This window comes from Talpa europaea (genome assembly GCF_964194135.1).
Source record: "Talpa europaea genome assembly, chromosome: X".
Classification (NCBI taxonomy): Eukaryota; Metazoa; Chordata; class Mammalia; order Eulipotyphla; family Talpidae; genus Talpa; species Talpa europaea.
The window spans coordinates 46,260,707-46,285,925 of record NC_140081.1 but is presented as its reverse complement, the minus strand read 5'-3'; the positions used below and the strand labels follow the sequence as shown (position 1 = coordinate 46,285,925).

Here is a 25,219-nt window from a genome sequence, read left to right as displayed (position 1 = left end):
CAGCGAAATAAGCCAGAAAGAAAAAGAAAAACACCAGATGGTCTCACTCATAGCAGGAATTTAGAAAACCTAAATAAGGTACCAGGAAAAAGAATAATTATAATAAAGTAAAAATCAAAATCAACAAGCAACTCTAAACAGAGACATACTACAGGGGGAGGTGGGCAGGAGGGAGTAGGATCATAACAAGGGGGGGTGGGAATTGTATGGGGACTATAACCAAGATGAAAATGCATACATTTTGCAAAAATGAAAAATGATATAAAAATATATAAAATAAATAAAAAAATAGCTATTTTAACTGGCATGAGTTAAAATCTCATTAATGTTTTCATTTGTATTTCCCTAATAATAAGTGATGTAGAACATCGTTTTATGTGTTTGTTGGTCATCTGTATGTCTTCTTTGCTGATACCCTCTTCCTATTTTTTAATCAGGTTATATGTTTTGTTGTTGAGTTGTAAGAGTTATTTATATATTTTGGATATAAACCCTTTGTTTGATATATGATTTGCAGATATCTTCTCCCATTCAGTAGGTATTTTTGTTATCTTAATTATGGTTTATTTTACTGTGCAGAAAGAAACTAGTTCTTGATGTAGTCCCACTTGTTTATATTCTCTTGTATCTGTTGATGTTGGAGATGAATCCATAAAGACATCTTTAAGGGTGATATCAAAGGGCTTATTATTTATGTTTTTCTTGATATATTTATAGTTTCAGTTCTTATATTCAAATATTTATTTCATTTTGAATTAATTTTGTATATGTGTAAACTAGCAGTCTAGTTTACACTAGACTGAAAAGAATATTTGTTTCTTTTGCAGGTGATTTTCCACCCTTCCCAACACCATTTATTGAAGTGATTTTCTATTCTCTATTGTATCATCTTGGGTATTTTACCATAAATCAATTGTCCATATCTGTATGGTTTTATTTGTGGACTCTCAATTCTGTTCCATTGAGCTGTGTACCTGTTGTTCCAATACCATACATTTTGGATGTCTGTTGCTTTGAAGTATAGTTTAAAGTTGGGGAGCATGATGCTTACATTTTTGTTATTTTATTCTCAGGGTTGTTTCAGTTATATGAAGTGTTTTTGTGGTTCCATACAAATTTTTGGATTTTTTTCTATTTCTTTGAAGAATGCCTTTGGGATCTTAAAAGGGATTGCACTGAATGTATATATTGTTTTAGGTAGAATGGCCATTTTGCCAATATTTGATTTTTATGTTTCATGAGCACTAAATGTCCTTCCATTATTTTTGGTATCTTCTTCAATTTCTTTCAAAAGTGTCATAGTTTTCAATGTACAGATCTTTATTTCCTTGGTCCTATTTATTTGTAGTTATTTTTGTCTTTTATATGATCATAAATGGCATTGTTTTCTTTATTTCACTCTTTGTTAACCAATTGGCTTCATATGTAAATGCAGCAGATTTTTGTTTATTTATTTTGTAACCTGCACCCTTACTGTAGACATTTATTATTTCTAACAGTTTCTTTATTGGAGTCTTTAGGGTTTTCTATATATCATGTCATTTGTGTACAGTGGCAGTTTTACTTATTTCTTCCTTATTTGGTTACCTTTTATTTGTTTTTCTTTTCTAATTGCTCTATCCAGGACTTTCAATACTATGTTAAATAATAGTGATGAGAGAGGGTATTCTTGTTTTGTTCCTGATCTTAGAGGAAAAGCCTTCAGAGTCCCCATTGAGTATGATGTTAGCTGAGTTAATTATGAAAAAGCTTTTTAGTTCTTGATGTATTCCCACTTGTTTATATTCTCTTTTGTTTCTCTTGATGTTGGAGATGAATCCATAAAGACATCCTTAAGGGTGATATCAAAGGGCTCATCATTTATGTTTTTGTTGATATATTTATAGTTTCAGTTCTTATATTTAAATATTTAATTCATTTTGAATTAATTTTGAATATATGTAAACTAGCAGTCTAGTTTGTCTCTTTTGGCTTAATTGTCTTTAGGTGTGGATCTGACACTTAATATGAACATTCTGCCTACAGTTGAGAATAGACTCTTGAATGTGGGGGGTGTAGGAATTGAAGCAGTGAAAGCAGTTAGGAGACTAGTGCAATAATCCAGGAGAGAGATGTTGGTAGTTTAAATCAAGAAATGGTAGTCAAGATGGTAAGTGGCTGGCTTCTGCACATATCTTGTAATTGTATGTACATGTCTATCTTCCCCATTGGACTCTGAGTTTCTTAAAGGCAATGTGCAAATCTTATTTTCTTATTTATTTTTTATATTCTCAATGTTTACTAGTATGCCAAACACACAATGGGTGTTCAGTAGCCACTGAATGAATTCTTTCTAGTTTCTCAAAGCAAATTATATAATCTTTGGGGTGGGGGACAAAAATCATGCTTATTTAACTTTGCAGTCACCACAGCATTAGGTCTAGTGTCTTCCTTGCCCTTGGTAGGTTTTCTGGGTCTCTCATTTAATGGGTTGATACAGAATGAAGCTCCATTTCCCCAAGCCCCTAAGCTACCAAGCTAAAGGGCAGAAGTGAAAAGATTTCTTTTGTTCTTTTTCCAAATTAAAGTAAGAAAAGTTCCTACTGAAATGTGTCTGGAGGCCCAAATACCCTAAAGGCCCAATGTGAGGGAGTAGAGAGAAGCAGAGTGAAGAGGGAGCCCCCTATAACATGTTTCCAAAGGAGGTCACCATTCTGGAGATGTGCCACAGAAGTGTCAAGGCAACCTTGATAATAAGGAATCAAAACTTAGGGACCCACCCTGTCTTCAGTGCCAGCTTCACAAAACCTTTACGCCGTGTAAGGATGATGGTAGAGGCTCCTGGTCGGCACAAGAGGGCTTCAGCAGCTCCACCCACCACAACAATCACGGCATTGCCTGAGTTGTTCTGGGTCAGCAAATACTTCAAGGCCACCTCACTCACTGGGCATATACCTGTGAAACCAAGAGTCAAATAGCATAACAAACTTGGCTCCTGAACAAGGGCTGAGGGGTTCCTCCAGGCTCTTCCTGCTGGAGATAGTTCTTCTGTTTCCTGACTGGTTGTTGCTTCCAGCCTTCTGTCTTTGGCCTTCATATCCTGGGTTAGCCCTAGCCTGTGGTTGGCCCTTAGGGTAAACTGCTTGCCTTACAGGTCTGTATTACTACAGTTGGGACTACACTGAGTGCCCCTGCCTACTTCCTCTTATCTTAGTATTTAAGCACATACCTTCCCTTTTCAGCACATCCCATGAACCACAGTCATCTTCCAGTCGCCCCAGACTGACAGCTCTGGTGACTCTCCAGAGTTCCTTCCCCCAGGGTTGGGGGAACCAACCTACTATCTCCCTAACCTGCCAGATGTGAGCCACTGCTTGGGGTTTCTGTAGAGCAGGCAGATCCAGGAGCCTGTCCAAACCAAACTGAATTGTATATGAACTCTGGAATGAGGATGACACCCTGTTGCTTGACAATAGAGTCTTTCCTCACTGCTGCTTCCCGCCTTTGCCCTGTGCTTACCTTCTATTCTCCCTGGGATGGCAGAAATTTCCTCCAACCCTCAGCCATTGAGAGAGACTGCTGTTCCAGATTCATGACAACCTCAGAGAGCTTCCTCTCGGACACTAGTGATTTACCTGGTCCCTCCAGATAAATGCTATCTTACCATTTAATGTTTGGCTTCAGTTTTCTGGTATCCAGGAGGATAAATATTCAACCCAGGGAGAAGGACTTCCTTACAGTACCATGGCTTGAAGTCTGGCATGGGAAAATTGTCTTGGGTTCTGCTGGATACCTGCTCTTTACCCCTTGAGGTCTTTTGAAAATTTGAAGGGGTTCCAAGGAGGGACATTAAGGTCATGGGGCAGGAGGGGTACCAGCTAGTATGAGAGAAATTAACCTGTCTTTTCGATGTCCTGAGATGAGAGCTTCTCTATAAACGACAGGCTTAAAGAAGCTGGCTGATATCCTGGAAAGAATCCAGAAACATTCTTTTGAGTTGCCTCATTCATGCCTGATTTCCTTACATTTGGGTTTGATATTTGGCGTTTGCCTTCTTTTTTCTACTTTGGCTTTGACTCTCAACTCTGGCCTTCTGGTTCCTCTTCCGAAAGGATTCCTGCAACTTTTGTGAATACTTAGAACTTACTGTGCTGTCTTAACAAACCCTGTGTCATGAATCTTGCACAAATCTCATGTTTGGCCAAGCGCTCTTATTTACTGGTCCAGTGATTTCTAAACTCATTTTCTGCTAAGTCCTCTTCTAACATCAAGTGACAGTTGGACAGATTGTCAGGTGGGACCCGAAGGTAGGTCAGAGAATTGAATTATATTGTATACTCACCCATTGACATCACATATTCTCGCACAAATGGGATCCAGAAGATCCCTTCCAAGGTCCCTAAAGAGGGAGTGATGTCTGGGAAAATCCGAGCAAAGCCAGAGGCCTCAGTGGCAAAGTTGATGAAGACACCGTAGGAGACAATACCGTGGGGGTGGTTGACAATGACATAGTTGTGTTTGGGAGAGAGGTCATGAGTCTTCACCAGCTGTTGAAGGGAGATGGAGTCAGAGCAGTGGGTGGATAATAGGGAAGAGAGGGCGTATGGACTCAAATCCAAGCCAACAGGTAGCCTGTGTTTCCCTTAGGGACCCGCAAATCCCTGTTCATTGAGATGTCATTATTGTCATAAGATTGCCAACGGCTCTGATGCTCAGAGAGGCTGAACTGGGTTGGCCACTCCTAGAAAACACTGCCTTCCACCCACCTGCCCACCTTCCCACTCATCTTGGGGACCTACTCTGCTTTATGTCTCTGGGCCCTGACCTGAGTGGGGAAGGGGAGCCCGGGCACCTGGGCCCAAGGGCATCTAGGCGAAGGGTGCTTACCTTCACTGGGAAGTAAGTTTGGAAATACTTCCAGAGGGTCCAGTTTCGTACCCATGGCAAACGCCTACCACCTGTGGGTACAGAAGGCAAGGGAAGAGGAGGTGGGACGTGGTCAATCCCTTTACTGCTCCTAGTGGTGGGAGGTTGTTCCTACAAACCTCTGGTCACAAAAGAAGCCTCCTTACACTTCGATATTTCTAGAGCACACGCCTGTGGGTGTTGTCCTAGACTCCAAAGCCCCTGCTCCTCTGGAGCCAGCTAGAAAGGTGATCAGAAAACAGTCTAAGACTGGAGGCACCTGCCTCTTAAGTTCTCTTAAGTTCTCAACCTCTTAAGTTCTCTCGGGCAGCCTGGCAGATGCTTCTGCTCCTTGTTGAACTTTGCTCTCGCTTTTCATTTCCCTTCTCTCTGTCCCCTTAGCTTCTCTCTCCTCGCTCCCTCTCTCCTCCTCCCCAGTCCCTTATGTTCTTTCCACCCCCTGCTTTCTTCTCCCCCCCCACTCTCTCTCCATCTGCATCTCCCACTCTTTCCTTCCACCTCCCCCTCCTTGTGGTTCTATCTTTGGCTTAGACAGGGACTGCCACTCTGGCTCTTACCTAATCTGTGGGTGTCCCAATCATAGGTGAGCCAAGCAAAGGTGATCACAGGCACCATCCAGAACTTAGTGCATGCCAGAACCCAGGGAAACAAGGCAATAGGAATAGTTCCTGAGGGGGACACGAAGTGTTCATGTTATTCGGTGCCCTTCAAGTTTTAGTACACCTCTCATACCCTCAATTTCTGCTCCATACTGAAGGTCAAGACTGGTTCGAGACCTTTCTATCCCTTTTTCCCATCCCCTGCCTAGCTATGTTGTGATCTGTGTCCCCTTGTTGCCTGAGAAATTCACAGAGGAAACAGCAGAGCTGTGACATTCTCAGAGCAGGCCCTCAGCTGAAGTCCAGGGACAGCTCTACGTGGCAAGGAGAAAGAATAGCACCTTGGGTGGGAGGCTGGCATCTTCATACTGGGACCTCAGGAAGTCCTTTCTAAAAGATTGACTCATTTTGTTTTGTGAAAGTGCTAAGTCAGCACATACCAACAAAGGGGAGGCTGCCTGCAGAGTGTACAAGCCATTAGGTGTTGAGAGAACACATTAGAAACTGCATTCCTGTGTTCCATTTTGTCCTATTCAAAATGTCCCTAAGGTTCAGAAGGGGTAAAAATTGATCTCTGCTAGCAACTGGTTACAGTAGGTTCTGAAATACAAATGTGATACACCTTACGAGTGGGGTATTTTTTTTCTTTAAAAATGTACTTTCATGAGAAAGCAGGGCTAAGTATACATAATGTGAATTAAAAAAGACCCAGCTAGGAGAATGCCTTCTTTAACTTCTCTATATCACATCACAGAAGATAAAAGTTTAAGAAAAGGGGGTGAAACTCAAAAGTTGCTTACTTGCTGGTTTATCTCTTGCGTTTTGGACATAGGTGAAAATAACAGGAAAAAAAGATAGAGTGGACATTTCTTCAAAAGTTCATGGTATGGAATAGAAGAAAGCTTAGTGATAAGCTGAATTTTGCTTATAAGAGCCAGCTGAGATGTTTGTTGTAAGCATGCTAACTAAGTAAGAGCTATTGGTGGAATCTTGCCACAATTAAAAATCTTGCTACCTCTGACCCTCATAAAAGATGAGAGTAAATTTGTGGATAAGCTTCAGAAGAAAACTCAGATGAAATTGAATAAGAATCATTACTAATTAGAGGTAGTCTAGGTATATCAGTTCTTTCATATCTCCAATAAATTTAGTTTTCTTCACCAGTATGGAAAACAGTGCCTGGGACTATAGTAGGTGTTTAACAAATATCTGTAGACTTACTGAAAGGTAAATATCTCTTTTCAATAATAGGTAAAACTTAAGTGATTAGTGTTTGGCCAGCATATGTTCTTTTTTTTTTTTTTTATAGAGGCATGTTTTATTTATTTGTTTGTTTGTTTGTTTTGTTTATACATGCACTGGGTACAGTCAGAAGCACGGGAGGGCGAGAGAATTCACCAGAGACCGAAGTACACTGCTGAGGGGATGTGGGACCCTCCTCCGGTGGCCGGGGAGCAGCCGGGGATCGAACCGGCGCTGCAGAGGCCGCGGGCAGCTTCGCAACCCAGCGCTCAACCGCTGCGCCACCGGGGAGGCTCGGCCAGCATATGTTCTTTACATGCAATAGTATTTACAAAGAATAGGTGGAGGTCTTGTGTGCCTTAAGTCCTTAAAAGTAGTCTAAGTGCCAATACTTTGAGAAACACCACCCCCTTGTGGACTCTATTTGAACTGCAGGCTTGGCAGCCCAGGGGACCCTAAATGTTGAGGGAAAGCCTGTTAGAACCAGTCTCTTTGACTATCATTGGTGTCACTCACAGTGATGGAAGTGAGATTTGAAGAGATGGCAGAAAAAGAGGCTAAAGATGCAACAGCTAAAGCTCATAGGAGGAGGAGGAGTTTTATGACCTAAAGCAAGGATATCTGAGGAAGGAATGATGAAGAACAATCACTTGTGTGTATATGTGTGTGACTCTCCCTTAGGCAATATGGCCTTAACACCAGAAGGTGGTGCTAACATCTTGTCCATATTCAAGTGAGGAGTCCTGGAATGAATTATGAAGAGGAAGTTCACATATGGTATTCTCCTAATTTAGTTTGTACTAGAGATGGCCAAACCATTGCCAAACAGGTGTGGTGAGGATTCTCACCATGATTTTCATTTTTCCAATATCTAACAATGTTAACAGTTTCATGAGTTTATCTCCTGTGTATTTTCTTTGGTGTGGTGTTTGTTCAGATATTTGGCCTATTTTTCAGTTGGGTTATTTCTTACTGTTGAGTTTCTTTATACTTTCTTTATACAATGGTTCTTTATACTTTCTTTATACAATGGTTCTTTATACAATACTTTCTTTATACAATGGTTCTTTATACTTTCTGGATACAAATGTTTTGTCAGATATGTGATATACAAACATTTTATCTTTTTATTCTCTTAACTGAGCATTTCTTAGAACAAAAGCTTGATTTTGATGAAATTTTGTCTTTCAATTTTTTTCTTTCGTAGATTGTGCTTTTGATGGAAAATCCAAGAACTCTTTAACTTCAGGTCATGAAGACTTTCTCCTATCTTTTTCAATGAAAATATTACAGTTTTGTGTTTTACATTTAGATCTATGATCCATTTTGTATTCATTTTTAATAAGACATGAAGTATTGGTCAAGGGTAATTTACTACCTATGGCTATCCAATTGTTCCAACACCATTTGTTGAATAGGCTGTCCTTTCATTAAATGGTTTTGGCATCTTGGTCAAAAATCATTCTGTCATCTCTATGTGAGTCTATTTCTGAACTTTTTGTTCTGTTCCAGTAATCAATGTGTATATTCCTTTGTCAGTACCTCATTATCTTGATTGCTGTCATTTTAAACTAAGATTTAAAATCAGGTAGTGAGATTCCTCCAACTTTATTCTTTTTCCAAATAGTTTTAGTTATTTTTTTTAAAGATTTATTTATTGATGCATACAAGAGCTGGGGTACAGGCCAGAGGTGTGGGGGAATGAGAGGATTCACCAGAGACAGAGTGGGGAACAGAACAGGCAAATTGACTGAAGTACACTGCTGAGGGGAGCAGCAGGAGAGGTCTGCTACGCCATGTGGGTAGCTCCCTGTCTGGCCAGGGAGCAAACTCATGCTGCAGAGGCTTTGGATAGCTTCATAGGTTGTGTCTTAGCCCCTTGCGCCACTAGGGAGGCCCAGTTTTTAGTTATTGTTGTTACTTTGCTCTTCTATATAAATTTTAGAATCCTCTTGCCTGTCTACAAAACTCCAGATAGGAATTCTGTAGCTTAAATTTTTAAAAAAGATTTATTTATTTATGGATACAAAAACTGGGGTACAGGTCAGAGGTGCGGGGGGGGGGGTGAGAGAATTCACCAGAGACAGAGTGGGGAGCAGAACAGGCAGACTGACTGAAATACACTGCTGAGGGGAGCAGTGGGCGAGTCAGGAGAGGTCTGCTGCACCATGTGTGTAGCTCCCTGGCCTGGGATCGAACATGTGCTGCTGTGGCTGTGGATAGCTTCATAGGTTGCATCTTAACCCCTTGGGCCACCAGGGAGTCCCTGTAACTTAATTCTTTAATTTTCAAACTGCTTTAGACTGAAGGAATATTTGCAAGGATATTTTAACAAAATCCCTTATAACCGTTCCCTAAATTTGTAACCATTGTTAACATTCTACATTTGATTTACCTTTGAATATAAGTGTGTATAGATTTGAAAGAACAGTGCAGAGATCATAATCCCTTTTCACTAAATATTTAAGTGTATATTTTCTAAAACAAAGACATTCTCTTTCTCTTCTAGCAGCCACAGTCTTATTACCAAATTTGGGAAATTTAATGTTTATGTAAAACTGTTATGTAATACTCTCTGCTGGGATTTTTATTTAAATTGCATTTACATGTATAGATTAGGGAGGAATTGCCATCTTCCAATCAAGAGTCTTCCAATCTATGTACACAGTATGTCTCTAAGTATTTAGATGTTTAATTTTATTCATTAGCATTCTATAATTTTCAGCTTCCAAATGCTGTAAAGATTTTGTTAAACCTATTGATAACTAGTTCATTTTTAAAGGCATTTAAGTCGTATTGCTTTCTAAATTTCTATTTTCAACTGTTCTCTGCTAATATATAGGAATGTAGTTGATTTTTAGGTGTGATCTTGTGTCCTGTAACTTTGCTAGCCTCATTTGTTACTTCTTGGAGTCTTTAGAATACATTCCTTGGGATTCTCATAAGGAAAGTCATGTCATTAGTGAATAAAGATAGTTTTCTTACTTTTCAATATGTATGCCTTTCTTTCTCTTTTTTTTCTTCTTGTCTTACTGTACTTTCTGGGACTTTTAGTGTGAACTTGAATACAAATGGTGAGAGTAGATTTCTTTGCTCTCAATCTTAGGGAGAAAACTTTCAGCTTTTTGATGCTCTTTATTAAGCTGAGGAAGTTTCTGAAGGGTTTTATCATGATTGAAGATGAAGTTTGTCCTGTGACCTTCCTATATCAATCGATATGATTGTGTGTTTTTTTCTTCCTTACTTAGTTAATAAGGTAGTTTGTGTTGATTAATTTCAATATTCATACTGGTATCCCTGGGGTAAAGCCCATTTGGTCATGGTATATTATTCTTATAATGTATCCCTTGCCTGGATTTGCTAGTATTTTCTTGAGGATTATTGCATTTATATTCATGAAAGATATTGGTTGGTAGTTTTCTTTTTTGTACTGTCTTTTATTTTGGTATCAGGGTCTGGCTTCGTATATGACTTGGCAAGTGTTCCTTCCTCTTCTAATTTCTGGAATAGATTATGTAGAATCTGTGATATGTCTTCTTTAAAATGTTTGGTAGAATTGCATTTGAAACCATCTGGGCTTGCAGATTCCTGTTTTGGAAGATTCTTAACCTTCCAAATTTAAGATTTAATTCAACTATTTAAACTAATAGTTTTAAGCTATGTGATTTTGGGTGAGTTTTTGTTATTTGTGGTTTTCAAGGATGTCTCCAAATATCTTACTACACTGCCTATTTTTCTTTTCAGTTTTGTGAGTTTTGTTTAATATATTTTGAAACTCTGTTGTTTGGTGCATACATATCAGGTAGTTATATCTTCTTGGTGAACTGACCTGGTTCTGACTTAAAGAAAAAATTTAAACCTGTACAGTCTTGAATTAATACTGATAGCTAGCTTAAGTTAAAGATGGTACCAATATGAATCTAAGTGAGTCCTTTCTTTAATCCAGTCATCTCTGATTCATCCCACTCACGTTTTCCCATCTAATAGTGGCCAATATTCATTGTACATTCATTGTGTAAAACTAAGTTTTGTTTTTTTTTTTTTAAGATTCATTTTTTTTTATTTATACAAGAGTTGGGGTATGGACCAGAGTTGCAGGAGGGTGCGAGGATTCACCAGAGACAGAGCAGGGAGCAGAACAGGCAGACGGAATGAAAGAACTGCTGAGGGGAGCAGCGGGAGAGATAGGAGAGGATTCCTCCCTGGCTGGCCCGGAATCGAACCGGCGCTTTGGAGGCTGCGGTCAGCTTCACAGTGCTATGCTCAATCCTCTGCGCCACTGGGGAGGCCCTAAAATTAAGTTTTTATATGCATGTTTCATTTCTTTCCCATAAAGATCTTATTAGGACATTAATCATTCTCATTTTGTGGGTGAGGAACCAAGGTTCAGAGAAGTTAAATAACCACACAGCTAGTTGGTGGGTGAGTCCAGGTTGAGAATTCAAAATGTCTTACTCTAGAGACTATACCCTTAACCACTAAGCTCTAATTATTCCTCTCTTTGGTTAGTTACCAATTCCTGTCAGTTCTATCTTCTAGACATCTTTCAAATGGGCCTCTCCGGTGGCACAGTGGTTGAGCGCTGGGTTGCAAAGCTGCCCGCAGCCTCTGCAGTGTCGGTTCGGTCCCCAGCCACTGGGCGAGGGTCCCACATGGTGCGCAGACCTCTCCTGCCACCCTCTGCTCCCCTCAGCAGTGTACTTCGTCAGTCTGCCTGTTCTGCTCCCCGCTCTGGCTCTGGTGAATTCTCTCACCCTCCCACGCTTCTGACTGTACCCAGTGCTTGTATAAATAAATAAATCTTTAAAAAAGAAAAACATCTTTCAAATGATCCTGCTCCCCATCTGCATGCTACCATCCAGTCCAAGCCACCACTCTCTCTGAGATGACTGCCAGTGTCTCAGAGCAGCATGCTAAAGGCAAATCTGACTTTGTCCCTCTACAACAGATAAGCATGAATGTGGCTGGTTTGTCAAAGAAGCACTTCTGTGGCCCTGTCATTTTTTATTGGATCTAAGCTAACTATAAATATAAAAATCTGTGAAAGTAAATGATAATTTGACAATTAAATAACGAACATAGCTTCCCAAAGTCCAATCTTGCAACCCTAGTATCGAAGGCCCTCTGTGATGGAGCTCCCTCACTTTCTTGCATTCCACCATATGGTTTTTCCTTCAGTTCCCTCAAATCATTCTGCTTTCAAGCCTCAGAACATCTGTGCAAGTCCTCTTTACCTGGAACACAGTTTCCTTAACGCCTTGCCTGGTTACTTCCTAATCATCTCTCAGGCTTCAGGACAAATATCACAGTTCAGTATTTTGGAATCCTCTTGGACTTTTCTCCATTTCAAAAAAACACGAGAGAGAGAGAGAGAGAGAGAGAGAGAGAGAGAGAGAGAAAACCTCTCCACTGATGGTCCTCTCGTTGTCTCTATTGCTACTGTATAATCCAGAACTTGGTATCTTCTGGCCTGGATGCCAGACTTTGTGCTATTTGGCGGCTGGCTGGGCTCTTCCTGCCAGTCCATGTTTTATGCTCCCACCCCATAATTTTAATTTTATTTATTTATTTATTTTTAAAAATTTATTTATTTATTTATACAAGCACTGGGTACAGTCAGAAGTGCGGGAGGGTGAGAGAATTCACTGAGCCAGAGCGGGGAGCAGAGCAGGCAGAAGGACCAAGGTACACTGCTGAGGGGAGCAGCGGGCGGCAGGAGAGGTCTGCGCGCCATGTGGGACCCTCGCCTGGTGGCCGGGGAGCAGCCGGGATCGAACCATCACTGCAGAGGCTGCGGGCAGCTTTGCAACCCAGCGCTCAACTGCTGCACCACCGGGGAGGCCCCCCATAATTTTTAAAAGCATAATCATAATGTTTGCCTCCTCTGAAACCCCAGTACATTCCACTGCTGACAAAAAAATGTCTGATACATTATCCTAGTGTTCAAGGCCCTCTATGGTCTGGCCCCACACTCCTTTCCAAACGTATCTCTCTCAGGGCATACATTTGTACCCCTTATGCTCTGACCCAGTATTTCTCAAAGCGTGGTCCTCATACCTCTATGGGGACACCAGGTGATCTGAGGTGGTATATGGATAAAAAGCTCCTTTAATGTGTAGTAAATAAAGGTGAATTTATGGTAGTGATATAAAGTTTTGTTATAATACATTCATTTAATTACAGAAATGAGTTGATTTGGGGAAAATGTTAAAGTGGTACACACCTATGGGAAGAACCAAAAGGTGGATGCAAATAGCTAAAACAGGCACCCAACCAACTCTGTCTACTCCCCATTCCCTCAACCCACCACACAATTTCACATCTCTGTGCCTTTGGCGATGCTGTTCCCTTACTCAAATTGCCCTCTCTCCAACTTTCTGCCTGTTCAGATTCTCTCAGCCTTCATGAATTAGGCTGAGAGGTATGTATCAGGTGCAATAAATAATTACAAAGTAATAGAAATTACTTATCATGTATTATCATGTATCAGACATGATACCTCCTTGGTATCTTTGTTAATCCTTTGATCAGAATTAAGGGTTCCCTCCTCTACAAACCCACAGCACATTACTTATCTGACCACGTTTCATTTTGCTTGCTCCTGTAGTACTCCACATGTCTGGCCACCTCCCTAGTAAGCCAGTAAACTTCTTGAAAAACCTTTAGCAGGGTGCTGAGCACAGGGAGATGGCTCATGATAAATATTTGTCATATTAAATTGTAGCACAAGGAGAAGTTTGATTTCAAAATTCTCCAAGTGGTAGCTGAAAGCTAACAGGAGGGAAAACTCCAACATCCTTATTCCAAACAGGTAAAGCCCCTTTGACATTCCAGGCTGTGTGTGTGTGTCTGTTTGCAAGGCTACAGGTAATCAGTTATTTCCAATGTAAGGCAAATCCCAGAATTCTACTGAGTTGGCTGAAAGCCTTAAGAAATCCAAGAATATGGCTGGTTTATAAAAGAGGCATTTCTATTACTTTGTAATTATTTATTGTACCTAAATTAGCTATAAATATAGGAATATCTGGGAATAAAGGTAATTTAATTGGCAAATATTCACTGAGCACTCCTCGTGTGACATCTTTATGGTAGAAGTCATGGAAGCACGGTTGGGGATTGGAAGGAAGAGGGTGAGGAGAGTAAATATAAAAAATAATGTAAGTATGGTCACTGATGCCAGACAAGACACATTTACTATAAACAAGTACCCTGTTCAGCATTTTAAAAAAAAGGTTTATTTTTATTTATTTATGCATACAAGAACTGGGGTGTAGGCCAGAGGTATGGGGCATGAGAGGATTTATCGGAGACAGAGTGGGGAACAGAAAAGGTGCATCTACTGAAATACACTTCTGAGGGGAGCAGAAGAAGTCTGCTGCTCCTTGGTGGTGAGACAGGAGAGGTGTGCAATGCCATGTGGGTTAGCTCCTTGGATGGGGCTCCAACTCATGTGGTAGTGGCTGGTGATAGCTTGATAGAGCGGAGACTTAACCCCTGCACCACCAGGGAGGCCTCCTGTTCAGCACTTTATGTATCTCAATACTTTCACTACCCTGAGAAGTAGATAATTTTATTATCCTCATTTTACATAGGAAGAAACTGAGTCTCAGAAAGGTCAGGAAATATCGTTACTTTAAGCTTTGGGGGGAAAGTAGCTAGTATTTGTTTTGTCTTTATTATGTGCCAAGAACTGTTTTAAGCACTTTGTGTTAACTAACATTAATGCAAATGGAATTTAAAGTTCTTCCCTCCCAGGAACTCATAGCGAGCATAGTGGGGAAAACTGGTACTTAAATGTCCCAGAGGAGGAAACTATATAGTCAGGGTTCAAATGTTCTACAGGAACCCAAGGAAAGGATCATTTCTTACTGGGGAACCTAGAAAGGTTTCTTATAGAAAGTAAGATGTATTACTCAGCATTCAAGAAAGATAAACACATGCAATTTGCAGCAACATGGATGGCGCTGGAAGGGATCATGCTCAGCGAAATAATCCAGAAAGAAAAAGAAAAATACCGGATGGTCTCACTCATAGCAGGAATCTAGAAAACTTAAATAAGGGACCAGGAAAAAGAATAACTATAAGAAAGTAAAAATCAAAATCAACAAACAATTATGAACCAGAGACACTCTATGGGGGGTGGGGGGCGGGAAGGGGAGGGATTGGGGTCAAAATAAGGGGGTAACAATTGTATGGGGAATATAAAAATTAAAAAATTATATAAAAAAAAATAAATAAAAATAAAAAGTTGTAAGAATGATAAAAAAGAAAGTAAGATGTGAGTTGAATTTCAGAGGAAGTTTTTTGATAGAGTGATTGGTGGAGTAAGAACCTTCCATGCACAAGGAAGAGCTTGAACAAAAGCCTGGAGCCGGAAGAGTCAAAGACCTGTGAGTAACATCATAATCTGCAAAAGTCCAGAGAGCATGAAAAATCATGGGCTAGGAGATGAAGCTGGGAAGGACCCTGGGGAGATTAGGCCTGATGCTGAATGGGAGTGAAGCCAGTAAAGGTAATTAAGTAGAGGAGCAGCAAGAATGTATGCATATATTGGGAAGATAATTTGGGATAACTGTGAGAACGGGGTAAGCTTTAAGCAGGGAGATCAGCTAAGAGTTGTAAATTTGAAAGACACTATGGAGTTAGAATTTTCTGGGATTGGCAGCTGACTGAATGCAAGGGTATGAAGGAGAGGGAGTAGTGAAAGATTCCTTAAAGGGACCCATGGGAATGTATCAAATTCTCCATTTGCCTATTTTTTCCTGAAGGTGCAATGAAATCAGAGTCTAAAGTGACAGTCTTGGAAGTGGTTGTCACGCTGCTATTGATCAAGGGGCAAAATTGGAATTGTTTTATGGGGTAGAGTGGGATGGTTAGGGTTCAAACAATGTCAATTTATATAAGAGAAGGAAAAAACCTGAATATCTATTGAGGATTTTACTACCTCTTTGATCTTTGGAATGGTCTTAAGAGGAAAGTGCTCTGCTCTGTTACTACAATGGTGGAGGATAAATGACCTCCTTGCTTAAGGTCACATAGAAAACAATAGTGATTCACTTGCGCAAGAACACATCATAGAAGTGGCAGAACGGGTCTGTCTGACATTGCCAAGATTATGTTCTTTTTTGTTTTGTAGTATTCAGAAGTTAGAGAATGAAGGGAGGCTCTCTCACACACAAAGGAAGTCCAGAAGAGGGACAAAAGAACAAGAACAAGGTAGACTTAAGGGTCTCTACTGAAAAAGAAGAAATCTGGACGAACCATTGATTTAGTGTCAAACCTGGACTTGCAAGAAATGTAAGACATGGCTCCAGTTCTCATGGAACGTAGAAGGGACGAAGGTTATAAGGACTGCTAGTTAGTTTACTTTTACAAGGTGCTCTGTGCTTTCAGAGGAGAGGTAGTCTCATGTTGTAGAGAGCAATATCTCAAAATGTAAAGAATATCTAAAAATATCCTGTGGGTATTCCAGGAGAAATGATCAGGGCACCTTTCCAGTAGAAGGAGTAGTTGGAGCAGAGATGCAGGAGTGATAGAGCATCCTTCCCATATTTTCTGTGAATAGATTACCTGGAATACAAGCTTCATATGGGGGGAGAGTAGAAGGGTGAGCTGGTAAAGAGTTAGAGACAGAGAAAAAAGGAGGGCCTTGAATGCCCACGACAACACATGCGCACCTCATTGAGTAAACAACGGGTAACCACCATTTTTTGAGCAGGAGAAGGCTGATCAGAGACACTTTTGAAAGACTCTTCTAGGAGTAGGAAGTGGAATAGACAGGAGAGAGTAGAGGGTAGAGGGCCAGGAAAGAGGAGATTGAAATCATTAGGTGGATGGGGTACAAACCCTATAAAAGTCCCTGCCCCCTTCACACCAGGGAATCCAATTTGGGGTGTGCCTCCTGCCTCCTAGCTGGTCAATCTGGCAATAAATGTTCTGTGCAGCAAACTTATTGCTTGAAAACAAATTTGGTGACCCAGAAGGGTCCCAGGAACAAAGGTCCCAGACTACCTGCACAAGACTGCAGCCATGGGGAGGCGGGAATCCCCATCACTGATCCTGAGTGGCCACTCAAACTAATTCATCTAGATGCTCAACAACTGGATTCCTTTCACTCCATTTTGATGCTCCTGGACCCTCAATATTGCTTTCATTATGTGAGACAAAACAGTTCTTGGAAAAGATGTCTTTTGGATAAGTAACCTGCTTTGAGTATCTATCTGCTAAATCATCTATTAGTCCACTAGAACTGTGGGTTAGAGTCGCACCCTAGACAAGGTAGAAAAAAAATCTTTCTTGATTTAGAGTCCCCAGGTCCCTGGGTTAGAGTTCCAGGAAGAAAGACAGTGTGACAAGGAAATAGCTGCAGAAGGCATTCACATTCAGAATCCTTGGGTTAAAGTCCTGGGAATGAGAACTTTGAAATTTGAAAATAAATTGGATTGAGCTATTTCTATAGTGAGTAATAATTATGGAAGAGCAAATGCATACCTGACTACCATCCATCAGGATTTATTCAAAAATTTTTTAAAACTAAAAAAAAATTTTGGGCTTCCCTGGTGTCCTAGGGGTTAAATCTCAGTGCTGTCACCACTACAGCCTGAGTTCAAGCCCCAGTCAGGGAGCTAACCCACATGTGGTGCAACAGACCTCTCCCGTCTGCCCTGCTGCTCCCCTTAGCAGTATATTTCAACAAATCCACCTGTTCTGCTCCCCACTCTGTCTCTGGTGTATCTCTCACACCCCACACCTCTGGCCTACATCCTTCTATGCAAAAAAAAAAAAAACACACACACTAAAAAATCTTTGTCTGTCTGTATGTTTGTGTGTCTACCTATATGTTTTGTTGTTTATCTCCAGTGATATTGCTAAAATAAATTCATCTATATAGCTTATAAAAGATATCTATATAAATTATTTCTATACTCAGAAATATAATAGCAACTAACCCAATATGTTTTTCAAGAGCCCATGATAACTAATTTTAGTGAATATAAACTTGTTTTGAAGATAAAATCTTTAAACACATGGAATGAGAATATCTAATAATAGTTTTATTGGTCTCTGAAATATTTTTAGTAACTTAGGAGTGAAATTAAATTAAATAATGGGACAAAAATTTTAAAAGAATTATTTCAGGCAAGATGACCTTACTAGTTTAATTCCAAATAAATTGGATTAGGTATTCCATCCCTGTGAAAAGCTAAACCTGCAATATCTTGTGTATTAAATCTTAATGAAAATTTAACAGAGATAACTCAACTTTAAATTTGTTTCTCTTAACACTACTTAAGGAGTTTCCCAAATACCTTTTGAAAAATTAAGATCTATTAATTTTAGTTACAGAAATTTATTGATTATCTAAACCATTCTGCTGAGATATTAATTACTAAAATTTTGGGTTTACTTTTGGCTTCTTGCACACTAAAAAGATTTAATGTCTGTAAATAAAATGTGTCTGTGTCATCTAGAAAAATTAAAGCACATGTAAAAATTATAAATACTTGTTTGTAAGCTTTCCAATATTAAGGAATAATGATGAAATCTTTTTTACAATTACTTAACTAACTCTTAAAATGTAAAATTAATACTAATGAAACAATTTTAAAACTAATACGTGTGTCTCAGAAATTGCTTCAAGGATACAACCTCTAAAAAATAAAATATATTATGTACTGCTTTTGACTAGTTAGACTATACACATGACTAAATATAGCAAAAGCCTCTTAATAGCAATAAGATTGTGTGGGGAATGATATGAAAAAATTGTCATCTTTTGGCCACCCAATATAAAGTCTTATAACAAGTTCCCTTTTTTTTATTTTTTTTAAATAATAAATTTTATTTTTATATTCCCCCATACAATTGCAAACGCCCCATTCTGACCCCACTCCTTCCCCTCCCGCCCCCCACCCCCCAAAAAGTGTCTCTGGTTCATAGTTTTTTGTTGATTTTGATTTTCACTTTCTTATAGTTATTCATTTTCCTGGTCCCTTATTTAAGTTTTCTAGATTCCTGCTATGAGTGAGACCATCCGGTATTTTTCTTTTTCTTTCTGCCTTATTTCGCTGAGCATGATCCCTTCCAGCGCCATCCATGTTGCTGCAAATTGCATGTGTTTATCTTTTTTGAATGCTGAGTAATATTCCATGGTATATATGTACCACATCTTCTTGATCCAGTCATCTATTTTTGGGCATTTGGGTTGTTTCCAAAGCTTAGCTATTGTAAATAGTGCTGCTATAAACATAGGGGTGCAGGTGCTCTTTGAAATTGATGTTTCTGTGTCCTTTGGGTAAATACCTAGGAGTGGAATTGCTGGATCATATGGAAGTTCTATGTTTACTAGGTCCAGAAATCTCCACACAGCTCTCCATAGTGGTTGGACCAGTTTGCACTCCCACCAACAGTGCAGGAGAGTTCCTTTTTCTCCACACCCTCACCAACATTTGTTGTTGCTAGTTTTTTTAATATGTGCCATTCTCACTGGTGTGAGATGGTATCTCATGGTAGTTTTGATTTGCATTTCCCTGATTACAAGTGATGTTGAACATTTTTTCATATGATTGTTGGCCATTTGCATTTCCTCTTCAGAGAAGATTCTTTTTAGCTCTTCTGCCCATTTTTTGACTGGATTATTTTCTTTGTTGTTGCTGAGTCTCATCAGCTCTTTGCAGATTTTTGTGATCAGTCCTTTATCATTAGTGTTGGGTGCAAAAATGTTCTCCCAGTTGGTGGGGTTTCTCTTTGTTTTTTGTTATTGTCTCTTTTGCTGTGCAGAAGCTCTTTAATTTGATGTAGTCCCAGCTGTTTATCTTTGCCTTCACTATCACTGCTTTGGGTGATGTGTCTGTAAAGATGTCTTTGATGTGCATATCACATATCACGTAGTGTTTCGCCTATATTTCCTTCTATGTATTTTATGGTTTCAGGTCTTATGTCTAGTTCTTTAATCCATTTTGAGTTGATTTTTGTGTATGGTGTGAGGTAGTGGTCAAGCTTCATTCTTTTGCATGTAGCGACCCAGTTTTCCCAGCACCATTTATTGAACAAACTTTCTTTGCTCCAATGCATAGTCTTTGCTCCTTTGTCAAAGATGAGTTGACCATAAATCTGTGGGTTTATTTCTGGATTTTCTATTCGATTCCATTGGTCTGTATGTCTGTTCTTGTTCCAATACCATGCGGTTTTGATGATTATAGCTTTGTAGTATAGTTTGAAGTCTGGGAGTGTGATGCCTCCAATTCCTTCTTTTTTTTTTCAGTAGAGCTTTGGCTATTCGGGGTTTTTGGTGATTCCATATGAATTTCATCAATAATGGTTCTATTTCTTTGAAGAATGACATTGAAATTTTGATTGGAATAGCATTGAATCTGTATATTGCTTTTGGTAGGATGGCCATTTTAATAATGTTTATTCTTCCAATCCATGAGCAGGGGATGTCTTTCCATTTCTTTGTGTCTTCTTCTATTTCTTTTAACAGTGTTTTATAGTTTTCTTTGTATAGGTCCTTTACCTCTTTTGTTAGATTTATTCCCAAATATTTGATTTTTTTTGTTTCGATAATAAAAGGGATGGTTTTTTTGATTTCTTCTTCTTCAGATTTGTTGTTTGTGTATGGGAAGGCTACTGACTTTTGCGTGTTGATTTTGTATCCTGCCACTTTACTGAATTGATTGATGAGTTGAATTAGTTTTTCTGTGGAGATTTTGGGGTTCTCTATGTATATTATCATATCATCTGCAAATAGTGATAGTTTGACTTCTTCTTTTCCTATTTGGATTCCTTGGATGTCTTTCTCTTGTCTTATTGCTCTGGCTAGGACTTCCAGTATTATATTGAAAAGCAGTGGTGAGAGTGGACATCCTTGTCTTGTTCCAGATCTTAATGGAATTGCTTTCAGCTTTTCACCATTGAGAATGATACTGGCTGTTGGCTTGTCATAGATGGCCTTTATGATGTTGAGGTATGTTCCTTGTATCCCAAGAATTTCAAGGGCTTTTATCATGAATGGGTGTTGCACTTTGTCGAAAGCTTTCTCAGCATCTATTGATATTATCATATGGTTTTTATATTTCTTTTTGTTGATGTGTTGGATAACGTTGATTGATTTTCGGATGTTAAACCATCCTTGTGTCTCTGGAATGAATCCAACTTGGTCGTGGTGAATTATCTTATGGATACATTGTTGGATTCTGATAGCTAAAATTTTATTGAGGATTTTTGCATCAGTGTTCATTAGGGAGATTGGCCTGTAGTTTTCCTTTTTTGTGTTGTCCTTATTCGGTTTTGGTATTAGTGTAATATTGGCTTCATAGAACGTGTTTGGTATTGTCCCTTCCTTCTCAATTTTTTGGAAGAGTTTGTGAAGGATAGGCACTAATTTGTCTCTGAATCTTTGGTAGAATTCATTTGGAAATCCATCAGGTCCTGGGCTTTTGTTTTTGGGGAGGTTTTTGATTACCATTTCAATTTCGCTAATGGTAATTGGTCTGTTTAGGTGTTCTATTTCTTCTTTATCTAGCTTTGGGTGATTGTAGAGTTGTAGGAATTTGTCCATCTCCTCTAGATTGTTGAACTTGTTTCCATATAACTGTTCATAGTAGTTACTGATTATTCTTTTGATTTCTGCTGTGTCTGTTGTGATTTCTCCTCTTTCATTTATGATCCTGTGTATTTGTGCCTTCTCCCTTTTTTCCTTTGTGAGCCTGGCTAGGGGTTTGTCTATTTTATTTATTTTTTCAAAGAACCAGCTCTTGGTTTCATTGATCTTTTGGATTGTTTTTTTAGTTTCAATTTCATTTATTTCTGCTTTGGTTTTTATTATTTCTTTTCTTCTACTGGTTTTGGGTTTTTTTTTGTTGTTCTTTTTCTAGATCTTTGAGCTTCGAGATTAGGTTGTTTCTTTGAGTTCTTTCTTGTTTTTTGATGTGAGCTTCTATTGCTATATATTTTCCTCTTATTACTGCTTTTGCTGCATCCCATACATTTAGGATATTGGTGTCCTCCTTGTCATTCAATTGAAAGAATTTTTTAATTTCTTCTTTGATCTCCTCGTTAGTCCAGTGGTCTTCCAGTAGTGTGGTTTTTAGTCTCCATGAGGTAGGAAAGTTCCTTGCCTTCTTTTTATGGTTTATTTCTAGTTGATGCCTTCGTGGTCAGAAAAAATGGTTGGTATGATTTCAATCTTGGTGTATCTGTTGATGTTTGTCTTGTGCCCCAGTGTGTGATCGATCCTGGAGAATGATCCGTGTGCGCTTGAGAAAAATGTGTACTCCGTTTTTTTTTGGTTTAGTGTTCTATAGATGTCTTTTAAGCCCAAATGCTCTAGATCCTTATTTAGAGCTTTAGTTTCTTTACTTATTTTTTGTCTTGTTGATCTATCCATTGTTGATAATGGTGTGTTGAAGTCTCCCACTACGTATGTGTTTTATCTGATGTCTGTTTTCAGAGAGGACAACAGTTGTCTGATATATTTTGGTGCTCTTTCATTTGGTGAGTATATGTTAATGAGTGTTATTTCTTCTTGAAGTATTGTCCCCTTGATCATAATGTAGTGACCATTGGGGTCTCTTTTTATTTTTTTGAGTTTGAAGTCTGTTTTATCTGATATAAGTATAGCTGTTCCTGCTTTCTTTTTTGGTCCATTTGCTTGTAGGATTGTTTTCGATCCTTTGACTTTGAGCCTATTTTTATCTTTTGCAGCTAAATATATTTCCTGGAGACAGCAAAAGGTTGGGTTTTGTTTCTTAATCCAGGCTGCAACTCTGTGTCTTTTTATTGAAGAGTTTAGTCCATTTACATTTAGAGTTAATATTGATATGTTAGCATCTGTATTTGCCATTGTGTTTGTCTTTCCTTTGATTTTATTTATTTATTCTTTTAATAACTTTTTTTTTTTTGGTCTTCTTTCTTTGTTATTCGTCCCTCTGAGGTTCTGGCTTTAGGATTCCTTGTAGTATTTTTTGGAGTGGGGGTTTAGTTGTAATGAATTTCCGGAGTTTCTCTTTGTCTGGGAAGGTCCATATTCTTTCTTCATGGAGGAAAGAGAGCTTTGCGGGATAGACTATTCTTGGTTGGCATCTGTTTTCTTGGAGTCTGTTGACTATGTCCCTCCACTCTCCCCTTGCCCGTAGTGTTTCTTCAGAGAAGTCTGATGTCAGCCTGATTGGTTTTCCTTTGAATGTTATCTGTTTCTTCCCTCTTGTCAGCTTCATTATTTTTTCCTTGTCCTGGATTCTTGGGAGCTTTACTATTATGTGTCTTGCTGTGTTTTTCCTTTCGTCGTGGAAGTTTGGTGTTCTTCTTGCTTCTTGTATATCAATTTTCAGCTCCTTCTTCGCATTTGGGAATCTCTCTTCAATTATCTCCTGGAATATTTTCTCTGTTCCTACATCTCTCTTCTCTCCTTCTGGAATTCCTATAACTCTTATATTTCCTTTCCTCATGGAGTCAGATAGTTCCCGAAGTCTTTCTTCATTCTTTTTCCTTCGTACTTCTCTTTCCTTTTCTGTTTTGGTTCTTTTTATTTCTGTGTCTTCAAGAGTACTTATTCGTTCTTCCATTTCATCTATTCTGCTTTCATTGCTTTTCCCAGAGTTCTTTAGTTCCTCCATTAATTCTTTGATCTCCTGTATTTCTTTTACTTCCCTCTTTAGGGACTCAATTTCATTCTTCTGACCATTGTTTTCCCTCTTTAGGGACTCAATTTCCTTCTGATCTATCACTTTTTTAATCATGGCAATTTTAAATTCTCTTTCTGAAAGGCTCAGAAGTTCTTCCAAGTTGCTGTCGTTGCAATCTGGGGAGTGGTTTTCTTTTTGTGGTGTGCTTCTTTCCTGAGGAGTTGTTAGGTTGCGTGTGGTTCTTTTACTCCCTACTGTCTGTTTTCTAATTTGTCGTATGCATTGGGACACTGTGTTGCTCGGACTGGCTGGCATCTTGGGTGAACTTCTCCGCTCCCCTCTGGCTCCTCCAGGAGCCATCTCTGGCTTCTGGGGGAGCTTTCTGCTGGTTTTAGGCAGTTTTTACTGAAGAAATGTCCCTGTTCTAAAATGGCGAAGCTGGATGCAGTCCCTGCGCCTCCGGTTTCAGGCACACTCTTCTGCGCACCCGGTCTGCCCCGGACGTGGGTGTCTGCTCCCTCTGTGGGCTCAGACTACTGGTCGGAAGGGGCCTGGCGTGGGCTAACTTCCTGGCTGGCCACTGGGTCCTCCAGAAGCCTTCTGCCCTTTTCAAGCAGTCTTAAGTAATTTCCTGTTCTATGGGGTGTTAGTGACTTTTTTTCTGGTCGCTAGGTGGCGCCAGAGATCTCTCCTATTGTCCTTGGGGGGCTGTTTTTCGCCTCCCCCCACCCCGTGGGACAGGGAATAGAGCGGGAATGGTAGGGTACACCTCAACAGCTTTGGGGTGCTGTGTCTGCCTTGTGCCCCACCGTCATGGAGAACCCACGCCCCGAATTTTCGTGCCCCGGGTCTCAGTTCAAAGCCCTCAGTTCCAGGACGCGGGCTGTAGCCCAGTTCAGTGGCGCGGGAATGGCGCCTTTTGCACCGCTCCCGTGCCTGGGCGCCTGGTTCCTGCTCACTCATTGAGGGACTTTCACCTCAGTGAGGAGGGCCTCCGCGCATCTCCCCGCAAGCCTAGGTCGCAGGCGCGGGGACCTGGGCAGCCGCGATCCAGGTCTGCATTTGCTTTTCAAGCACGCCAAGTGCGCTGCTTTTCTGCACAAGCTTACCGGCAGCCCGGGCTGTGTGCGGGTCTCCCGGGGTCTTTGTTCTTCTCTAATGGCGCCCGGAGCTGTTCGCTCCCCTCCGCGGCGAATCCTGCAGGGTTCTCCACAGCTCCCATTCACGGGGTGTGGTGGCTGCAATAGTTCCTTTCCACTCACAGTCCCGCTTGATGCGTAGTTTGTTCTTGGCCGTTTTGGTTTGTTGTTTTCCTCCTCTCTGCGGGTCGGAGAGTGCTGACTCTGTGGGCGGGGGAGGGGAGCGGGGTTCTGCGCTTTCCTCCCTTCTGGTCCTCTTTTATGGCAACTTTCTTCTTCGGGTAGTTTGCTGGAGTCGTCCGTTTATCTTCTGTGTCCCAGTTCTCACTGGGACCTGCCGCTTTTCCTCCCTATTAACTTTTTTTAATGGGAGATCTTACTGGCAGCGTCTCCTTGCCGCCATGTTGCTCCGCCCCTCCAACAAGTTCCCTTGTTCATTTAAACTACTACCTACAATTCTGAAGTAATCTACCTCTTTCTTTGGTCCCATTCTACCTTTTTTATATAGGGTCACTTTTGAATTACACCTGGGAAATTTCTAGGTTATAACTCAACAGTTGATATTCAGTCAGTAGACCGAAAAAATGAACCTGAGAAAAGAAAGAAGATCTCTGGGAAAAAAAGAAAAATTTAAATAGCAATTATCTTAGACTGAAGAAAGTAAAAAGATATCCTGAAACTCCTAGGAAAACTCCTTGTACCTTTTCCT

The 25,219-nt window shown here is 39.9% G+C and overlaps 1 protein-coding gene across 1 annotated transcript in view; it reads right to left on the bottom strand.

Moving 5' to 3' along the window:
- Nucleotides 1-25,219, bottom strand: part of DGAT2L6 (diacylglycerol O-acyltransferase 2 like 6) — a gene marked incomplete at both ends in the record, with an annotated part of 44,605 nt that overhangs the window by 10,567 nt on the left and 8,819 nt on the right. The window contains 4 exons of the mRNA XM_084258110.1: nucleotides 2,760-2,934; nucleotides 4,322-4,526; nucleotides 4,867-4,937; nucleotides 5,463-5,573. Of these exons, the coding sequence (XP_084114236.1) occupies nucleotides 2,760-2,934; nucleotides 4,322-4,526; nucleotides 4,867-4,937; nucleotides 5,463-5,573 (562 nt within the window). The remainder of the gene's footprint in view (nucleotides 1-2,759; nucleotides 2,935-4,321; nucleotides 4,527-4,866; nucleotides 4,938-5,462; nucleotides 5,574-25,219) is intronic.